At 37.9% G+C, this 20,802-nt stretch overlaps 2 protein-coding genes across 7 annotated transcripts; one reads left to right on the top strand and one right to left on the bottom strand.

Moving 5' to 3' along the window:
• The first annotated feature begins 1,310 nt into the window (after nucleotides 1–1,310).
• Nucleotides 1,311–20,268, top strand: LOC309709094 (uncharacterized protein). 6 transcript variants are annotated; one of them, XM_082537554.1, is made up of 5 exons: nucleotides 2,491–3,653; nucleotides 3,799–4,115; nucleotides 4,324–4,509; nucleotides 8,876–8,946; nucleotides 14,184–14,247. In XM_082537554.1, exons 1-5 carry the CDS (start codon nucleotides 3,025–3,027, stop codon nucleotides 14,238–14,240), a joined length of 1,260 nt encoding a protein of 419 aa, XP_082393680.1. In that variant the 5' UTR covers nucleotides 2,491–3,024; the 3' UTR covers nucleotides 14,241–14,247. The 6 variants fall into 6 exon arrangements, with proteins under 6 accessions (XP_082393678.1, XP_082393680.1, XP_082393679.1 ...); XM_082537552.1 differs by lacking the exons at nucleotides 8,876–8,946; nucleotides 14,184–14,247 and adding an exon at nucleotides 1,311–1,570 and having other exon boundaries at nucleotides 2,612–3,653; nucleotides 4,324–5,043; XM_082537553.1 differs by lacking the exons at nucleotides 8,876–8,946; nucleotides 14,184–14,247 and adding an exon at nucleotides 19,978–20,268.
• On the bottom strand, nucleotides 10,439–13,068 carry LOC309708658 (serine protease 1-like; the record flags this gene model as incomplete). The annotated part of the gene is made up of 6 exons (XM_082536890.1): nucleotides 10,439–10,805; nucleotides 10,886–11,028; nucleotides 11,327–11,388; nucleotides 12,250–12,423; nucleotides 12,518–12,713; nucleotides 13,029–13,068. The coding sequence occupies 6 exons, from the start codon at nucleotides 13,066–13,068 to the stop codon at nucleotides 10,647–10,649; spliced, it is 774 nt and encodes a 257-aa protein (XP_082393016.1). The 3' UTR covers nucleotides 10,439–10,646.
• Nucleotides 20,269–20,802: the final 534 nt, after the last annotated feature.

Here is a 20,802-nt window from a genome sequence, read left to right on the forward strand (position 1 = left end):
AACTTATAACCCAGAATCCACATTTTTAGAAATGTGCACAAGGACTGTATCTGCCATAAGGACAGGTACATCTAATCTGTGGTAAACATGCTATCACTGTGTAAATATCCCTGTGTACAATATCTCTCTCTGCTATCTAATAAGGTTAAAAGCATTACCGTAACAGAAGATAGGTCTTAATGCCATTATTACTACTGTTTTCATATTCTTTTGATATTATTTTATTTGTATTTTTTTATCTTTGTGTTTTGCAGCAGAGAAAAAATATAGTTTATGTCAATAAAGCCTTTGATCCGGAGAAGAAAAGGATGTCAGGAGGGGACCTGGATCTGTGTGTTTACGCCTGCGTGTTCTGACCCGTGACATCTTGAAGATGCCGTTACCACAGAAACTGATTTTTGGGCATTTTACAAATTTTAGTCCATTAAGCTATTTTTAACCATTTCATTTTAAAGAAAAGTGTCAAATTTGAAGCCTTCAAGTCAAAGTAACACCTTTTTTTCATATTCATACACCAGTCGTTAATAATTTCTACACCTCTCCCGGAAAATTTAAAACATACAAACAATTTACAGGAAACAGACTTGAAATACACATATTTGATCACGTTAAAACTTGATATTCACACTGGAACTTGTTAAATTATTACAGTAATTTACATTTAAAGAAATTTTCACACTTACCTGCAGTGAAGTCCAGGTGACAGTCGGGGAGTCCGGGTCCACGGCGAGCCATCTTCAAACTTGAAAAACAAAAACAAGTACAAACGATGAAGTACTTGTTCTGCTCTCAAGTTATATCCGCTTTTAGTGAAATAGTTTGCAAAACTTAGCTTTCCACAGGCTGAGGTTGGAGCAGGTCGAAACAAGTCCACGAGCAAGTGTAAACCGACGTTTGGAACCTTGTGCAGCATTTATATACCCTCGGCGGCCATGGTTACGGTTGTCAATGTGTACACGTGCACGGGATAGAACTATCCGGTTGTTCAGTCTGACCTCACTAGCCGTGTCTGGGTCTAAACTCCGCTGCAGGTCCATATATCAAACGATCACTATGGCATTACTGAGAGTTGAAAAACTGTCTAAAGTCTTTCATTTTTAATAAAATGATCAGCGTTCTGCTCTACCAGGTGTAACAATTGAGTTTAACATCCAGGCATCCATGAAAACGGAATTTATGACATTTAACAGAGTTAGAAGTTAGCAGGGCGTTAGCTCGCTAGCTTCTATCTAAATACAATATAGCATGTCCTGACTGCAGGTTTTGGAAACAAATTAAAACGTACAGATCTGCTATCACTTCCAGCATAAATGAAGACAGAAAACTAAACAGCAGTGACGTTTGTAGGGTTACTGAAGTTGGGCTAGCTGGTATATAATGATGTGCTACGTGACCGCTAGCGACACAGCTATGTTAGCATAATATAAACAAGCTAACTTTTTTCCACTCGATAAAAGTTAATGTGAGTGTTCTCGGTGGTCAGGAACAAATGTAATCGCATGGCAGGATGCTGTAAAAGGACCAAACTTCAGCCAGGAGGACAACTGAGATAATCCATCCACAATACGAGGTTAGTCATTCATATACTGCTGCATGGGCTGGGCTGTAGTTACATCCTAAGGTTTTAAAAACTGAGCTTAAATAAATGATTAGCGGTAATAAAAGCCGAGGGAGGTCAACAGTGATCACTGACTGTTTTAGGAGCTTTTTGAGATCAAATAGAAGAAAATACATAACATTAAACATGTTAACAATACAAAAGCCATATTAAACGCAGACTACTTTAGACCCGGAAGTAGGATTCGTGTGTCATCACTGAACAGCTAAATTCGTAGGAATGTTTTAGCTTATTATTTGGATAACCACCGTCATTACAATAAATTAAATTTGTAGTCATTTAAAACTCACAGGCCTACAATCAGCTGGCCTATATAAAAAACAAAAACAAAACTTGAACACAGTGCTGAGCTGCATCTCAAATGAATCTTCCAGCTCTCAGCTGACATGTACCAGAGCCCGATTGATGGATCAGTTGATCAGGATCATTGGCCTGATATAGGTCTATCATAGTGACGTGGCTCTTAATCAGTAGGGTTATATATTTCCCGATATGATATATTTTTCAAAGAACATAATGTGGATTGTTTTTATTTGTTAGCTGTATGGGCAGCATTTTTGTGTATGTGATCCCTTTTCTTAAATTACATTTGCTATATACACATATTTTGCTCTCTTAGTATTTTTAGAACCTGACTAATACTGAAAACTTTAGGGTGATACTGATAAAAAGGAGTTAAAAATTTAGATACTGATACATTGGTCGATACTCTTTTTACAGATAGTATACAGATTACAGAACTTAGAATGTATACAGAAATTCATGTTTTTTGCAATGATCGTTCAAAATTGGTTTACATTTGTAAATAAATACAGCAATATATCTGCAAGATTTGACCAAATTCACCACTCTTTTATACTATGCTAAACAATCAAAGATTAGCTCATGTCTAGTTGAATGATGTTTTAAAAATGTGTTTTCCTGTAGTGTTAATCACAGTGATGTTATGAAGTAATGTATGAACCTGACGTATGATAATATTTATCTCTACAGAGGAAACATCCATCGAAGATTGAGCAGTACAATATCACTGTGGCATCAACATCTCGTCAGCGAAAGACCACAGCCACACCAAACAAGCTCTCAGCAAATACACAAGCCAAGTTACCAGACCTGATGTTGAGAGCTGCAAACAAACATGTTCCACAAGCAACTGTTGACATGCTTGTCATCAATTTCATATGTGAGGGTCTACAGCCAGTGGTAGAACAGCCATCTTTCAAAGAATTGGTTACCACATTACAACCTCAAGCCAAAGTCATCTCCAGACCCACTGTCTGTGCCAGAATCTGTGAAGCTGCTGATCACATGAAGATGACTTTGGTTGCAGCATTGGATAAAGTCAAATTTGTTGCTACCACTACTGATTGTTGGTCAGCTCATCAGAAAAGTTACCTTGGAGTCACATGCCATTGGAGGAAGAGTCCCTGGAAAGAAGATCTGCAGCACCAGCATGCAAAAGATTGAGAGGGTCTCACACATTTGACATGCTTGCTGGTGCGCTTGATGATATCCATTGCCAATACAAGATTAGAGGCAAAGTTGTAAGAACCACAACTGTTAGTGGATCCAACTTTGTCAAGGCCTTCCACATGTTTGGGGCACAAAATGATGCAGATGAAGCTGAAGATGAAGCAGACCCAGAAACTATTGACCTGACTGACCATATTGACTACCATGAGGCAAGTGCAATTCTTGATGAAGACTCTGGTTTGGAGTATCAACTCCCGCCTCATCAGCGATGTGCATGTCACCTGCTAAACCTTGTGGCAACATCTGATGCTGCCCTAGCAGAGAGCATGAATGAAACCTACAAGAGGCTCTCCCGTGCAAGCTTTGCAAAATGCCAGGCCATTTGGAACAAAACTCATTTGGCTAATGAAGTGGTAGAGGACAAGTGTGAACTACAGATCATTCGTCCCAATGCAACACAATGGAATTCAACCTACCTTGCCATTGAAAGGATAATACGCATCATTGATGAGAAGGGGGAAAATGCCATCAGGAGCATTTGTGAGGAGTTCAAGGTGAAAATGTGAGTAAAATTGGACACCTACCAATATGGTTGCAAATTTTGTGAATTTTCCTTAATGGATGGTTAAAAACGTGAGCAGACTCTTAATATTAAATCAGAAGATCCCTATTATAGTCATGGTGGGTTTTGTTGTTGTGTCTTACAGGTTGAGTCCTGCAGAAGTTGCATTCCTTAGGGAGTACTGTACCACCATGAAGCCACTGGTGAAAGCTTCAAACATTCTTCAGTCTGAGTCCACTTCCTTTATGGGATGGCTCCTGCCAGTAATCCAACAACTACTGTCCAAACTTAGCAGGCTGGAGACATCAAGCAAGACATGCGTGCCACTCATCAGAGCCCTGCAAAATGGCCTTCAAAAGCATTTTGGAGCGATGATGGAGGATCCAGAGTTGGCTGCAGCTGCAGTCCTCTTACCCAAGTTCAAGACTTCCTGGACTGACAGAGCAGATGTAACAGAGGCTGGTAAGGATTCATGTGATCCCATTTTTGTGTGTTTTTACATTTGAACACATGCTTAAGTGAGTATTTCACCTAATACATTGTAAGTTATTGATGGTCTGTCCTGAATACTAAACAATCCTTTTTGAGAATTTGCCGTTTTTAAATTTGTGTTCAGGAATAATCACTGAAATTTAAATAACAAAATTGTGTTATCTACTTACAATTACAGCCTTGACATACATCAAACAACATCTTGAAACGACAGAGCATGAGAGTGAGGATCAGCAAAGAGAGTCATCTGATGAAGATGAATTCTTCTCCAGACCAATCTCCAGAAGGCTGCAAAGTGCAGTTGAGCTTGATGGTTACCTTGCTTGTGCCACAGACACCATGGAGCTGCTGCACTCCTTCTCAGGTATCAAAAACCTCTCTCTTAAACTGAACACAGCTCTGCCTGCTTCTGCTGCGTGTGAACGACTTTTTAGCTGTGCTGGTCTACTCTTCACAGCCAAACCAAGTCGGATTGCCTCTGTTAATTTAGAAAACCAGCTCTTGCTGAAACTGAACAAAAGGTTCAAGTGTGACAGAAATGCTAAGAGTTTAAGACACTCACCTGCCTGTTGTTCATTGTATGGGGAAAAGTTTAAACGGTTCTACGCATGTTCAGAAACATATTTGTCATTGTTTTAACAAACAAAATTCCTTCTTTTATATCTACATTTATTTACAAAACAAGTTACCTTTCTATACCTTGTTCATCTGAGAAATGTGCTTTGAACATAAATATTTATACTGGTGAATCGAGTTGAATGCCTGCTATTGACGACAGAATAAAACATCAGTCTGTTAAAAAGTAATTAATACTCTGAGTAGTTTTTGAGAAGAGTACTTTGTACTTTTACTCAAGTATTTTTTAACACCAGTACCTTTTACTTGTAATTGAGTACAATTTAAGCAGTGTAACAGTACTTGTACTTGAGTACAAATTTTGAGTACAGCAGGTGGATGAGGGAAAGGGGAGGAAGGAGGAGGAGAGACCCGTGGTGGCCGCTGGACCGGCCGCGCTTCGTATTGAAAAGGAACCCGATTTGTCCCGGACTTCAGCTTGAATGGAAAAAAAAATACACAAAGCTGGAGTTCTTCTGTGTCTTTACGTGGCCAGCTGCCTCTTCTTCTCCCATTCTCTCTTCAAATCAAATTTCATGTCGCAGTTTCACAATTTTGTAACATATTATTTCAAAGCTTGCTTATGGGCTCGTTTTGGAGCAGACCAACAGTCAGGCTCGTCTTCACCCTTACTGTCAGACTCTGAATTGATGGTTCTGCTATATCTCACCTGGCTGAGCTCTTGTAATTATTTTGTGATAAAACTTTTTCTATTTTGAGATGAAGATTCAAGTGGAAATCTTTGTGTGTCTGTCTCTCTCCCTTGGTTTCTGTAGAGGTACAGTGTGGGGGCGCCTGGATAAATGTTAAACAGAAGCTAGATGTAGTGTTCCTCCACTGTCCATTAAGGATATGAGGAAAAGAAATGGTCAAGAACAAAGTGTATGGTGTATTTATAAAAGAAAATGGCTTTTAAATTGTATACCAAAACCACCACCAGAAAGTCAACTACAACTTGTTACATAATCATCATGACCGTTGTATCAGTTTAACAGTTTATGGGTTGACTTCTTTCAGTTCATTCACTGTTTACATCATGAAGGAAAAAGAAGGCAACAGGCTGAGAAATGAAGCTGTTGTGTGTCTTTGTGGCCACACGGGGGCAGTGCTGCATAAATAGTAGAATCTCTTCCTGGACACTTTTTCTAGACCTTTTTAAATGACTAATAAAGACAACAAAATGAATTACATCAGGATCTGATATGGTTGTCTTTTTTTGTTGAGCTTTATATATTTCAGAATGCCTAGAGTTTGTTTGTTTCCCATGTTTTGTGATACAGAACATCTCCTCTCAGACGGCTGTTGTCTCATAATGGGTCATTACCTGGTCTGATGGGGTGTTTGTTCCATTTATAAATCAAGTGATTGATTTGTGAAATGAGAGATGGCCTCTGACCTGCTGACTGGTGTCTGATCTTCTCTGCTCCCCTCAAATTTGACAACTACTCAGCTAATGTGATGGTGGACAGGAAGTCACTAAACCTGGGACTCTGGAAACACATTTCTAGGGATAAAAAGTTAATGTAGATCGTTTCAGGAGATAAATATGAAATGATCGATTTGGTGATTATACTAATATAGTAAGAAAATAATGCATGAAAAAAAGATTTTTTATCTATACACTTAAGCAACGACCAGAGTCTTAGAATTGCGCTTTCACCAGGTTTTACTTGACTGAACAACAGAACTTCTCTGTCTCCTTTATAAGGGGTCACATCCTGAGTTACACAATGAGTCTTTCAAATGTGTGCGATAACCCACTGCATGTGTAGTCGTGCTGAGACCGCGTGGTCTTACTTTTATTACCCCTTGATTCAGCTGTGACCTGCTTATCAAGTCTTTTTACAAGTACATCATAATTATCTGCTCTGTGCAGACATAAGTTGAGCAATGGTTTAACAAACTTTCCCATCAAAAACATGAAGGTTTAGCTTTAAGCTTATTTGTCCAAACAACAAAGGATAAACTGCCAGCACCTGGACTGAAACAGAACATAGTAGTGTTGGATGTAAGTAAAGGAAATACAAGCATAACTGTGACTATGGAACAAATCTCCTTCAATGTTAAACCTTAATGTTAACCTGATTGTGTTTATTAGAAAAATCAGCCATTACAGTGTCTGTGATTGCTTCACATAGTTAACTCTGGTTGTCTGTGGGTTTGTGTCAAACTTGGAGTGAACAAAAGCATAAAAACTGTGGAAGATGCAGACTGTGAAAGTCTAGTTTATTTCATGAATACAATTATTTTTTACAGTCGCTAGAACAAAGTAGCGTACATTCATGATAAAGTAAATACCACAACACAACATGGACAGTAAGAAGTAAACTGAATTGTCTTAGAACTTATTATATTCTTTAAGCTTAAAAGCAACACCCAGGATTAGACTGTTTGTGTTTTAAGCCTTTTATTCAAAGCTAGTATGTGTCAACACTTCTTTCTGCCAGCAGCATTATTGAAGTGACACTTTAACGACACTTTACCTGCTGATGCTTCACATCACAATCTTTATGACGAAAAAGCTCAGATGTCTGTGCTGTCACTTGTTATGAAAATGGACAGAACCTGGGCTCAGGCTTCCTCTTCTTCTTTCCTTCCTCTTTAATAATAACCATAGATCAGTAAAACAGCCATATTTTTAAACAAATGATTGTGATGAAGAGAATTTTTTTTCCAGTGTGCATGAACTCAAAATCTTTTAAGTTTAAATCTTTTTTGTTTACCAACAACTGGGCAAATCCAAACTTGATGTACCAGGTCAACTCAGCTCCTGTCTTGACCTCCCCTCTGCCGAGCGTGTACACACACACACACGCACGCACGCACACACACACACACACACACACACACACACACACACACACACGCACACAGAGAGTATCATCATAAATGCCATGATATCTTTCTTGTTCAAATAGTTTATTCACTTAACAAAGAGGTAGCTCGGAAACTCAGTAAGAAGGAGGAAAAATAGTTTAAGGACACTTTCTCAAATAAAGAGGATTTCATCATCTTTCTGTACATAATGGGGCGATCGTGGCTCAAGAGTTGGGAGTTTGCCTTGTAACTGGAAGGTTGCTGGTTCGAGCCCCGGCTTGTACAGTCTCGGTCGTTGTGTCCTTGGGCAAGATACTTCCCCCGTTGCCTACTGGTGGCGCCAGTGTCCGGCAGCCTCGCCTCTGTCAGTGCGCCCCTGGGTGGCTGTGGCTACAATGTAGCTTGCCATCACCAGTGTGTGAATGGGTGGATGACTGGTTGTGTAAAGCGCTTTGGGGACCTTAGGGACTAGTAAAGCGCTATATAAATACAGGCTAAATAAAAGAAGAGATACATCAGAAACAAATCAGTAGATCCAGAAATTATACAGTCAAACTCTTTTCAGCTGTAGAGGTACACTTCATGCACTCAATAGCGTACAGTTCAAATGCCTGTGTTAGGGTGCATTGTTTCAGTCTCATTAAGTCTTCTTGCAGTTACATGATAATTATTAGTTTGGTTAAATTCATCATTCAGATCACAGACTAAACAACAAGTACAGTAGGTCTTCCACTCCACAATTAAAAAATAGCAACACTCATGTAAGGCTTTATTCTCCATAGAGTCAACATTAAGCAACATTAAATAACGGATCTTTCATCTGAAAAAATTACAGTTTGTATAAATTTACACCGAAGACCAAAATACACACACATACATAAAACCCATAAATCACTTAAACCTATTAAAACACATGGAAAATTACCTCATTTGTTGTGCTATTCAAAGATGTGTATGTGTGTGTATTCAGGCCAAGTCATAAAGAAAACAATAGAGGTCAATATACTTTATGTTCTACAGTCGCTGCAGATTAATGAAATATAGTGGAAACCTGAAGATCCTAGGTATAGTAGTTTGTGGGAAATAAATACAGTGAAGTGACCATTTAGCTCTTGTGGCATGAAACTGCTTAGTGCATTATTATTTGCTTTTCTACAATATGATATTTGTTTAATAATTGATTTAGTGCATAAAATAGTTGATAAATAAAATGTTAAATATCTAATCATCATATCAAAAATCATATATTTGGAGGGAGTGTCTTTGACACATGCTGACTGCATTCTTCTTATAACCAGAACAGGAAGTGAGATCAGAGGAGAACAAGAGTGAGCAGTTTGGTGAAAGGAACAGGAAGGATGAAGAAGAGGTGAACATCCACACAGTTTAAAAGGAGACATCATGGCACAATAAGAGCACAAGCTCTAAGATGAAGACTGGTAATGATTAAAAACTGCACTAAATAGTATCATTCTGTGACTTCACACTTTAGGTAGTGCATAACATTTACCACTTTATATTAATTTTACTATATGTTTAAATGAATAAAAACAAATAACTTTAAAAGGTGCTGTTATTGAGTGAAAACTCAAAAGACTTCAGGGCTGTTGTAAGCCCTGTATGCTTCAAGATCCTAGCAACACCCTCGCCAGCAGCAGCAAACTGATATTACATATGCCCACATTCATCTATGGTGATCGCTCATAACTAAGCAGGGTGCTATGCTCTTATCAAACGACGCCTTTAAAATAATTATTACAAGAATATATTTTTCGTTATTGTTTTAGTTGAATATAAAATGTTTGTGTGTGATTGTCAGTACAAAGAGGAAGCGCGGACAGAGAGACTGGAACTAACAGAGATCAGGTGGATTTTTCACACAATCTACATGCATTAAATGGATGCGTTGTGTGCTTTTCAGTAGCACTCTGCTATTAATGTGAATAATAGCATTTAGCAGCATTCACATCACTGTAAACTTGAACAGGATGAATGCTACTATACTGATGTGACAGACTACAAATCTGTTCTCCACTCTCTGAATTGGTGTACACGAGTCTCTGTGCTGAGTCTGCTCAACAAAGTGTTTGGGTTTGCATGAATTCAAAAGCTGTCATTTAAAACCAGCTCTATTACCAGTTTGCTTCTTGTGCAGGTGGAGTCGCAGGGGGATTTTGAACTGTCTGTATTGTATAATGGTACTTTAAATACTTGATGATTTGGTGGACTGGCCTCTATGTGGTTAAGAGACTGAAACAATGCCGTGCAGGTTTCTCCTCTGATCTGCTTTTTCTTAAACTGTTTTTGAAATTTACTGGTCAACATGACTGTGCCATTGCATCGGGTTTTAAACTAAAGTGACCACCGTAAAGCTGATGTATTATATTAAAATCTGTTATTCTTAGACACTGCTGTAGGTCATCCAAAAATTACATTTCTTTTGAAGGCAACACTAAAAGCATGACATTAAGACTGAGCTGAGCCCTCCTAAAGGTTTGATGCTGGAGTCGCCCCTGATTGAGTGCTTCTCACACATTTATGATTTTGAACAATTTACAGAAAATAATATCAACAGTAAGTACTTTTAAAGATTAAACATATAATAATAGTTGCTAAATTCATGCAAGTCAAATAACTGATTGATCAACTACAGAAACAAAATTGTACTTCATGTGTTTCATGAGCACAAATCTTCATCTGTAAAATAACAACTAAAGATGTCAGATATTTGTAGTGAAGTTAAATGTACCAATTTCCACTCCAGCGGAGAAGAAGCCACAAATGTGATGGAAAGACCAAATAAAATAAAATAAAGTACAAATTCCTTACATTTGTACTTTACTGTAGTAATTGTACTTAATATCATCTGGCAAAAAGGACCCAACAACCTTCATGCAAACTTCACAGTTTCTGAACAACTGAATGATCTACTTGACGCCTGAAACTACATTGAAAACACACATGACGTATTTATATTTTAACAATCGAAAGTTCACATGTAGAAACAATTCACACCGAAGCAGCTTCTTGCAGAGCGGACTGTTTATTTTGAATGTTATTTTAATTTTATTATTTTCCATTACTCCGTGTAATGACTTGATTTATCCAACCAATGTAAGAGCAGACCTTCAGAGAAATAGTTGGTCCGGTACAGGCAGGTTCACAACCACCAACATGCACACCATGAATCTTGTTGTTTTTGGCCATCACTCCACCACCAGAATCACCCTGAGAGAGAAAACATAAATATTTTGTACCAAAACATCTGATAATGATACAGATAAAATGTTGGCAGCATGGTAACTCACCTTACATATGTCCACTCGAGGTTCTTTGTAACACATCGTGTTTCCATTTGGCCATAAGAATGTTGAATTACATGGATGGAGGTTAAGCCCACAGTTAACAACATGCATCTTTGCACACTGGAGATGAGGCGGTGTGCCAGAGACTAGAGAAAAAAATGTAAAAAACAAAAGCTACTGCATGTTTCATGCAAGGAAATCAGATATTGAAAGAAACATGCTTTGCCTCATTTCTGGAACAAAATGTGTTCTTTAAAAGAAGCTGAGCAGCATTTAAAAAGGAGGGAAATTGACAGTATATCCACAAAAAAATGAAATAAATACTTTATGTCATCACAGTTTTCAAATAAAATGAAAAAGTAACTATAACAGGCACACAAGACAAAATCAAAGTATAATATAAACTAAAAAATTGTGAAATAATCAAAACAATACTGGTCTTACGTTTGTTGTAGTTTACATCAACCGTATAGCCACCATGGCCTGCAATCTGAATGACATCCATCCTACAAATTAAAAAATAAATAAAATTCCATCTCCATGTCTGCAGGCTGAGTATTTCCAGTTCACTCTAAGTCAGCTAATCTTTTCAGATTCAAACATTTTATTAAAACATTACATTTCCTTCCATTTCCTCATGCTCGTGTTTTATTGTCAGTTATTATAGATCATGGATGTAGCTCCTAAGCAGATACCTAAAATCAAAACCAGAACCCTCTGCTCAATATTCAAGTCTCAGTTACATTATTGTTAATAAAGAAGCTCTGCAGTCACTAATGGGTGTTTGTAACTTCAGAAGCATGATGTCATTTTGTTCATAGACTACAGATGTTGCTACATTTTTTTTGCTCTTCCTGGATCTTAACATCTTCTCCTGCTGTATTAACTTTGATTTCTAAGTGTGAAACCTTGTGACATTGGGGATTTAAGTATTTTAAAAACTTTCAAAATGTGAGTTTTGAAAGGGAAAAGATTTATTTTAAAACTCATACTGAAGCATATTTGCAGATTTGTTTCATGCATTTGTGAAAATGTGAATAATTTCTGTCGCTGCTATAGTTTAAAAAGAATTATTTTCATGCTAGTGTTGGATTAATGTAACACTTCGAGAACATAAATGTAACATATTCACTGTGTTGAGTCTAAAGGCCTTTGTCTTATTCATTTAGCCTGACTGGTTCCTCCTGTGAAAACAGAATCTGTCTCTCTTTATTACAGAATAAACTATCACAATATCTAATTTAAAAACAATATCTGATCTAACAAAAAAAAAAAAGACATTACACTCTGCCTGAAACATATTATATCAACATCTCAAGGACCTCCAGAATTCAAACTTTACACTTAAAAGGTTACTCAAAACTCACTTTTTGCGACGTGTACATTTAGGTAAGACAACAGGCTTAATCTTATTCTCTGGTGGGTCGATTTTCAGAAGCATGATGTCATGTTTTCCTGTTTGGTCCTCAAAGATTTTGTGATCAATAATTGTCACCATTCTTCCTGGACCTGGATGAATTCCTACATATGCAGACATAGTCCTAAACAATGGAAATGGTAAAAGAACAAAATACCAGTAATGATTTTTGTCTCTGGACTGGTTTTTTTTAAATATGTGAAACAGTCATTTCTCACCATCCAGGTTGATCTTTCCAGCAGTGAGCTGCAGTTAGAACCCACTGGCTGTGGATCAGAGAGCCGCCACATAGATGATGGTAATGTGTTCCATGGGTCAGAGTTATGTGCACGTGATACAGACGATCATTTTTCTCACAGCTATGGTCGTGAAAGATTCTCTTGTGCAAATCCACCTCTGTGCACACCGTGAAACCTGAAAGAAGAGAATTAAACTTACAATTGGTTGGCTTACCACCCGAATAACGTATTCTATCAGCCAGGAGCCAGTTATTATGGTTGTAACCAGCAACATGGCTAGAAAATTGTACCGACAAAATTCACACTCTGAGACATTCTGAAAAATGTACAAAAATTAATGTAATGGAGAGACAAAGAATTAGAACAAAAAAGCACGACTTAATCAAGCCAAGTTAAACAAGTCTTTATAAACACAGATATGTCATAACCTAAGGTATGGTTCAAATACACAAAGTTTAAAAATAAAAGCAGAAGAAACGAGTTCACTCACCAACCCACAGGAGGAGCAGGAGGAACTTCAGGTGAGCCATTGCTGTCATTCAGCTTGCAGTGAATGCTGTGCTGGGACACTTTTTAAACCTCTTCTCACTATGTTGGTGAGAATAGAGCCACCAATCACACAGCCCAGTTTTATCAATAAAATGCCATTGGTTGGCACGGTCTTCATGCAAAAGTTAAACGTCTCATCCTATTAAAAAGAAAAGTGTTACTGTAGTCTTTGTCATCCACATACTGCAGGAAATGACACTGCAGTGCAAACAGAAGTTATCTTTTCATAGAATTATTACTAAGTTGGGCTTTTGAATGTTTGCTCGTGCACAGCAACTATACTCGCAGTCCCAATTGTTCTGTTTCACAAACTCTTTGCCTTTTTCAGTGATATAGATGCAAAGCTCAGTGACAGTTATTTATTTGCTTCAGTAGCTCATTAGGGTCTGTCTCAAACTTTTTATAAAAGCAGTATAAAAAAAGCATGAAACATCAGTTGTTCAGTTAATGTGATATTGGCTCACTTGATATAACAATTTCTTTTCTTTTATTTGTCTTGTACATATCGTTATTGCACTTCCATAAGTGACAACATTGAACACCGATGTTTGACAGAAACGAATCCACAATGTCTCATTCACTCAGTACAAAACCTTGAGGCTGTTTTCCTGCCTTAGTGAACAAAGATATGAAATGCTATTTGATTATGAGTAAGCTCAAAATGAAGTTCATTGTTCTGTGACATACAGCTGTCTTACAGCCTTAAAACTTTTTGTGTGGGCCTCTTTCAGTGGTCACTTATTGCACTCTTAGTTGTTAATACTCAGTATTCAGTTTTCCCCCATGCAGGTTAATCAGTCATGTTTGCATGGTTGTAAAATAAACATATTCATTGTTAATTATTGATAATCAATAAGTACATAACCTAAGAAGTTGTTTCACTTCCTCCTGAATCATATCTTGATATTGTTACCTTTTTAATAATAGCACAACTTTAATCAATTGAATTTTTTCACCTCAGGTGTCTATTTCCAAATCCACTCTAAGCTTCTTCAGAGCGGTCGGTGATGTGTCCAGGTGGCAAAGACCTTAAGGTCAGATTTGTGATATTTGGCTGTATAAATTAAAATATGCATACTATGTGATGTGATTGCAGAGAGATTCAGATGGTGCAAGAGGAGATTTAATGGTTCATTACCTGGACACAATTTAAACTACCATTTATCACAACTAGCTTGTAGCAGTATTTCAGAACTCAGGAGACAAAGGATGAACTCAAAGATCAGCTTCAATGCAGTAGCAAAAAATACAAAAACACAGTGGCAGGGCAGCAGCAGGGAAACTGGATACTAGCAAAACCAGGGAAACACTGAGGAAGGAAACAATACAGAGAGGGAGGACACAGCAACCAATTAAGACAAACTGAGGGAGTAAATACACAAGGAGCTCAGGACAAACAGGAGACACCTGGGAGGGCAGCTGAAGCTAAATAAGAAAATGAGACAAGCGACGTAAAACAAAATAAAAACCACAAGAGACAACAGACTAACACAATAAGTAACTTGGTGTGCAAGAACAGAAACACAGACGTGACACAGAACGCAGGACAATGGAGGAAAATAAACTCACTGAACTATTTTTACAAATTACAAAAGGAGATAGTCTGAGAAATAAGCTCGAGGCTACAAAATTCAAAGTAACCAGAACAAACTAAGCATAAAGATGAAAGGTGAAAATTTAAATCACAAATAAACTAAGAAACAAATTGAAACTATTTAATAATAACAGTAGTGTCTTGTTTTGTGTTTCTAGCTTCTAGGGATTCTAGAAATGGAAAAATGTACTTGATGGAAGGGAAGAGCAGTCATGCTGTCAAAATGTAAAGTAAAACATGAGTTGAATCTATTAATTTACACACTTTTCTTATTTGCCTTTCCATCATACTGTGTCATAATGTGCTATTTCTTCTCTGCTGTGCTGAATTTCACAATAGAAGACGACCATTTGGCAGCCACTGTGCAGAGCTGTGGCCCAACTCCAAATGTGACCAGAGCTCTTATCCATCCATTTAGTGGGTTTATCAGCAGTGATCAGTCCCATAGATATGGGCTAGTCGGGCTTTCTACACCTGCTAGTCAGTTCAGAAGGTTGTTATCATCCATTCAGATGGAGGATCACTAACAGGAGGATGGGAAGACTCCAGAATCCATTCTCACTGATCTCCGGTGGATACGGCAGTGTTTACAAGTGAGATGATTTAAATGGACAGCATTTATAGAGTGACTATAAAAAGTCAGCGAGTCTGTGTCTGTGCTGAACCATTTAGAATCAGGTTTTGAGTCAGGCTGCATTGAGTGTGGGACTTAAAAGCATTAGGCTTGAAGATGGTATGAAAATCTCTACTTACCTTCTACGCTATATTTTTGTTACTGATTTATTAATACATTTTACATTGTTTCTTTTGTTTATCAGTAGAGAGAACACAGATTTCAGAGGCGCAAAGAGAAGCACTGTTGCTTCATACTTAATACTTTAAAGCTGCATTAGGGGAAGACAAGAAGCAGAAGTACTTCCAGGCACAGCCACAGTGAGGGAGCAGACACCTTACACTGAGTTCGGTGCTGGACCAAGGCCAGGAAGATCGTGAAGGACCTCAGCCATCCCAACAACAGACTGTTCTCTCTGTTGAGGTCAGGAAAGCGATTCCGCTCCCTGAAGACCAACACAGAGAGACTGAGGAGGAGCTTCTTCCCGCAGGCGATACGGTCTCTCAATCACACCACCACACAGTACTGACCCACACATACAGTTCTTACACACACACTGGACTTTCTGGACTTTGGTTTTGCACAACACTGGTCACTATATTCTTCATTTCCGGTTAATACTTGTACAGCTGCTGTTATTGTGTATATATTTATTTATATTTAGATTTCTTCATACATTCTTATATAGTTCTATATTGTGTATTTTGTTGTACAGTTATTTTATTTTCAACTTTAATTTATATATTTATCTTTATCTTATTCTTCCCAGTTAAATTTACCCTTCATTCTAATTTGTGTTGTACAGTTATTTCATTTTTAACCTTAATTTATATTCTATTCCTTCCTAGTTAAATTTACCCTTTTTAATTTTTCATATTTATTTCCTATCTTATTCATAGCCTTTTCCTTTTTTTGTTTTCTTTAGGTCACAAGCAGTTGTCCAAGCATTTCACTACATATCACACTGTGTATGACTGTGTACGTGACAAATAAAATTTGAATTTGTATTTGTATTTGAATTTGAGTTCAGAGAAGTCAGAATTTCAAGAAGCGTCTGAAACAGCTCAGGTTTGGAAAGAAGCCTTTTATGTTGGGTGTTATAAAAAATATACACATATTTATAATAACAACTATAATATTATTATAAATAGTAGTTATTCTCTTATTATTATAAATAAATATCAAACATTTCAGTTGATTTTCTATCACATATATTGTGTTAGCCCTGTGATAAACTGGCAGCCTGTCCTGCTTTTGCCCTGTGGCAGCTTCAACCTCCCACTGTCACGATCCTGGGTCTTTTGACCCAGCGTTTTAAGTTTTAGTTTATTTTTGATGTTTATGGTTTATTTTTAAGTTCATCAGGTTATCTAAGCTCATTTGTTTATTTAGATTCCTCTTGTGTCTTCTACCCCTGTGTTTTAGTCTCCCTTTGCCCTCTTATGTTATCAAGTTTATATTGTCTTGTCTGCGTCTCATGTTTCCTGTTTTATTTTGAAGGTCTGTGTCCTACTTCAGTGTAGTCAGCTTTGCTTCCTTTGTCTCCTTATGTCAGAGTAGTGTCAGCTGTTTCCCCATGTGTTTCCACTTCCCCCTAATCACCCTTGTGTGTATTTATTCTGTGTGTTTCTGTTCATTCTTTGTCAGGTTGTCTGTTGTTCCATGTCTCCAGGAGTGTCCATGTTTATGTTTTTGCAACGTTCAAGGTTTTGTTCTTTGCATTTAGTTTTCCCAGTTTACTTCTAGTTAGGTTCTTTCTTGTGTGCATCTGCCTTTTGTTTTTGTACTCTTTTATCAGCCACATTAAACAGCTCGCTTTTAACCTGACCGTGTTTTACCCAGCAGACATTTATTTCAGTGACTTTTTTGAATTTAACGGACTTTGGATTATTTCCTGTGCAGGAGGAGGAGAAGGAGGCTATTCGGGCTCAGATGACCCGGATAGCCACGGCTAACCCAAGGTTTCTGGATTTTCTTGCCTGATGATTTAAAGAACTTTGTTACTGCCTCAACCTCAGTAGTAATATAACTAGTTTAGGAGCATTTCACTTTTCTTTTGTGCTCTGAAAGACACAGAGGCTAATAGTTTTTAAAACAGAGTACCACAAACAACATGTATCCCTTTAGAAATAAACTTTTCTTGTGATACTTCTAAAAACCACATTCTTAACTAGCCACAATAGCACTGTATCGACCCCCCAATGTTCCTTTAATACACAGGTGTCAAACTCTGGCCCGCAGCCTAATTACATTTGGCCCGCGAAGCCATACCAAATTACTATTAGAGCTGGCCTACTGGTATTATACAGCTAATATATATATTGTTTAGTATTAAGCTTTGCTTGTTCCATATTCAGGTTTCCAGCAAAACTTATTTGAGTCCATAAGAAAATATTCATTCTTATATCTGGAGGAAGATTTTTTTTTCAATAAATATTAATGTTAGCCCACGACTTTGTTCCAGTTTTGAATTTTGGCCCACTGTGTATTTGAGTTTGACACCCCTGCTTTAATACAACCTATAATTGTCTAGTAGCCACACAAACGCACTGCAACAGTAAGACTTGATGATTAGACAGAGGGGGTTACAGGTAGGGCCCCAACAGTCAGCAAAACAAGTCATAAAACAATAAAAGCTGCATACTTATCAAGAGCATCCCAGCACACACATCCCAACTGTAGTTCCATAGTTTCCACCTTTTTTCTTTACAAACTGCTCTTTTCATCTCTCCATGTCAGAGGTCAACTGAAACCAAGTCCACCTATATAAAAACACCCCATCAGACACACAGTATTTTCCTCAGCACTTCACAACTTTCGCAAGGTATATCGTTTTAACTTTTTTTTTCGGACCCCGGACACAGCGCTGTGAGGTAGTTAGCACACAATTTGGCCATGTAGAAAGCATCGTTTGTTTGGAACGCGTCATCACTGTTCATAAGAGTTTAATTTAATCAAACCTGATTTTAGGATCTACGTGGCTCCTCATCACTCGCCGATTCATCATTTTATTTAAATATCTGAATTTTCAGAATGGTGATCCAAGCGGGACACAGAGGCTGCTAGTTTTAACGCACCAGAATGCCGCAAATATAAATAAAAGTCTGACTATCCCGAGAGCCTAGCCGCAGCGACACCTTTCTTTCAAATGGATGCCTGCAGGTGCGTTGGAGCCGACTTTGCTACCCGCACAGAGCGTTTCTGACAGTCGGGCGCTGCTTATGCAATAAAGAAAAACAACAATACAGCATGTTTCTCTGCTCCAAGACATCCGCGGTCCTTTCACACGGTAAGCATGTCTGTTATACCCAGCGCATAAATGTCTGTATGTCAGCGCTGATTAAACCCTGTTTAAAAAAAAAGAAAGAAAAAAAGAAATGTTTACGTGGAGGCTGTTGGCTCATTGGTGTCAGATGAACTTTTTTTCAATCACTGCACTGAGGGCATTAAAATAAATACAGTAACCATCAAAATAAGTTTTGTTGATAAAATACATTTCTTGAAACCGTCCATTGTTTTGTCCGAACTCTAAACACTGAATCCAATTTTCAAACTAAAAGCAGTGCTTTCAAAATTTACACTAAAGCAAAAAACCTACAAGAACAAAAAATAAACAAAATAAAATTATAGTACATAGCGACATATGTGTTTTATTTCTCATAACACATCATTTCCATCTTGTCTTCAGTCCTGCATTTTTATACTTCTAAGACCAAAATGAAAACTAAACTCTTCATATTCACAAACACTATTTGTTTCAGGATTTCATCATGATTCATTTTCCATATGAGGCAGTGCTTTCAAATTACTTTTGAAGTAGTACAGAGAAATTACTCTTCTCCTCTTCTTTTAAATTGCATCAATATTTTCCAACTGAGCAGTAAAAGGACACGGAAGTCAAACATGAAGCATCAACGTGATGTTTAGATGTCGATTAATATTACAATAAGAGACTAAAGTAACTCGCTTTGAACACTTCAGTTTTCTCTCTTGATGCTGCTGTTTGTTTCCTCCTCCACTTGTATTTTTCTGCACTTCAGTGAATGTGCATAGCGCCCTCTGTTGTATGTTTGGGAGAACTGCACTGCACTGTCATCAAATGAAACTGTGCAGAGGTGGAAAATGAGCAAAGGAAGCACATCAACTGAAGAAGCTTCTTGGATCAGAAGTTAAACATCATCCAGAACCTTAAAGAAGTAAAGTCGCTTTCTTTCCAGGCTCCTTAGACAACCATGACCTGGATGACTGAGAACCTACAAACACACATGAGCAGCAGTTTATTTAATGTGGACCTGAGCAGTGCCCAAAACAACAACCAAACAATTTTTATTGAACCCCACTTCAGCCAATCAGCAGTCTTTATCTCTTTCAGCATCAAACACAAACCACACCTTGAAGAGAGGTGACAAATCCACAAACACCTTCAAATGTAAACACACATCACACATGATGAACATGGATCCTAACATAGTTGATACTTTTTTTTGTAAAGCCTGATACTAAATGTATGCAGGCCACCTGAACTGCTTCGTCTCGAGTGCCGCCCACTGGGTTGGTCACTAGAACTGTGTGTTGCCATCACTGGAGCCGTGGTTGGTCTTTTAGATTATTTAGACTGGGACTGTTTTTTGTTGATTAGGCGGCATGGTGTCCTGACGGCTGCCTCTGTTGTTTTTTTCCCAGGAGGAGGAGAGTGGAGCACAGGTGGACAGCAGCCACGGAGCAGAGAGCACAGAGTTTTGGGTGAAGACATGACACAGGAGTCGAGGGAGCTCAAGAGATTATTGTGTTGTCTTATTTACTCCACTGTAAATAAAGAGCACTCTCCATCGCACGAGTCCTGCTTTTGGGTCCTCCTTCCCCACTTCACAAAGACTGAAACTAATTATACAGGTAATAATAAAGGAACCAAAAGTTCACATCTATAGCTTTAAATTTGGACAAATCTGTCAACACAACCATCAAGAATAGAATAAAATACAAACAAACACTAAAACTAATGAAAAATTACACATGATATATGAACTGTGGAAACTAACTGAACAATAAAACTCAGAATAAACAAATTCAAACATTATATGAAAGGTATAAACTGATTTGCATCTTATTGATTTGCAGGCTCACTTTGCTCCAGGACTTGACGACTGGCCCAACCCATACAGTCTTTGTCTCTTAATACTGAATGTTGAAAACTGATACTCATGGACACCTTATTTCAGCCTCTTTACTTTGCATAAGAGACCCAAAGCTTTACATCAACATGATGTTGTCTAGTGGACCAGCACGTCCATTACATGTTTTGCTGTTATTGCTGTTTGTTACGAGTTCAAATATTGAGGGTGAGCACAAAACAATAATGGTCCAGAAGAGCTTCGGTCAAACAATGTTTTTAATGAACACACGCGTGGGGAGATGAACACTGCCCACAGACAGCATCGATCTCCGCCCAATGATACACAAGCAGTTGTTTTATACCATCAGGGTTTACTTTTATGACGCCCCCTCATG

The sequence above is a fragment of the Aulonocara stuartgranti genome (assembly GCF_965226115.1).
Source record: "Aulonocara stuartgranti genome assembly, chromosome: 6".
Classification (NCBI taxonomy): Eukaryota; Metazoa; Chordata; class Actinopteri; order Cichliformes; family Cichlidae; genus Aulonocara; species Aulonocara stuartgranti.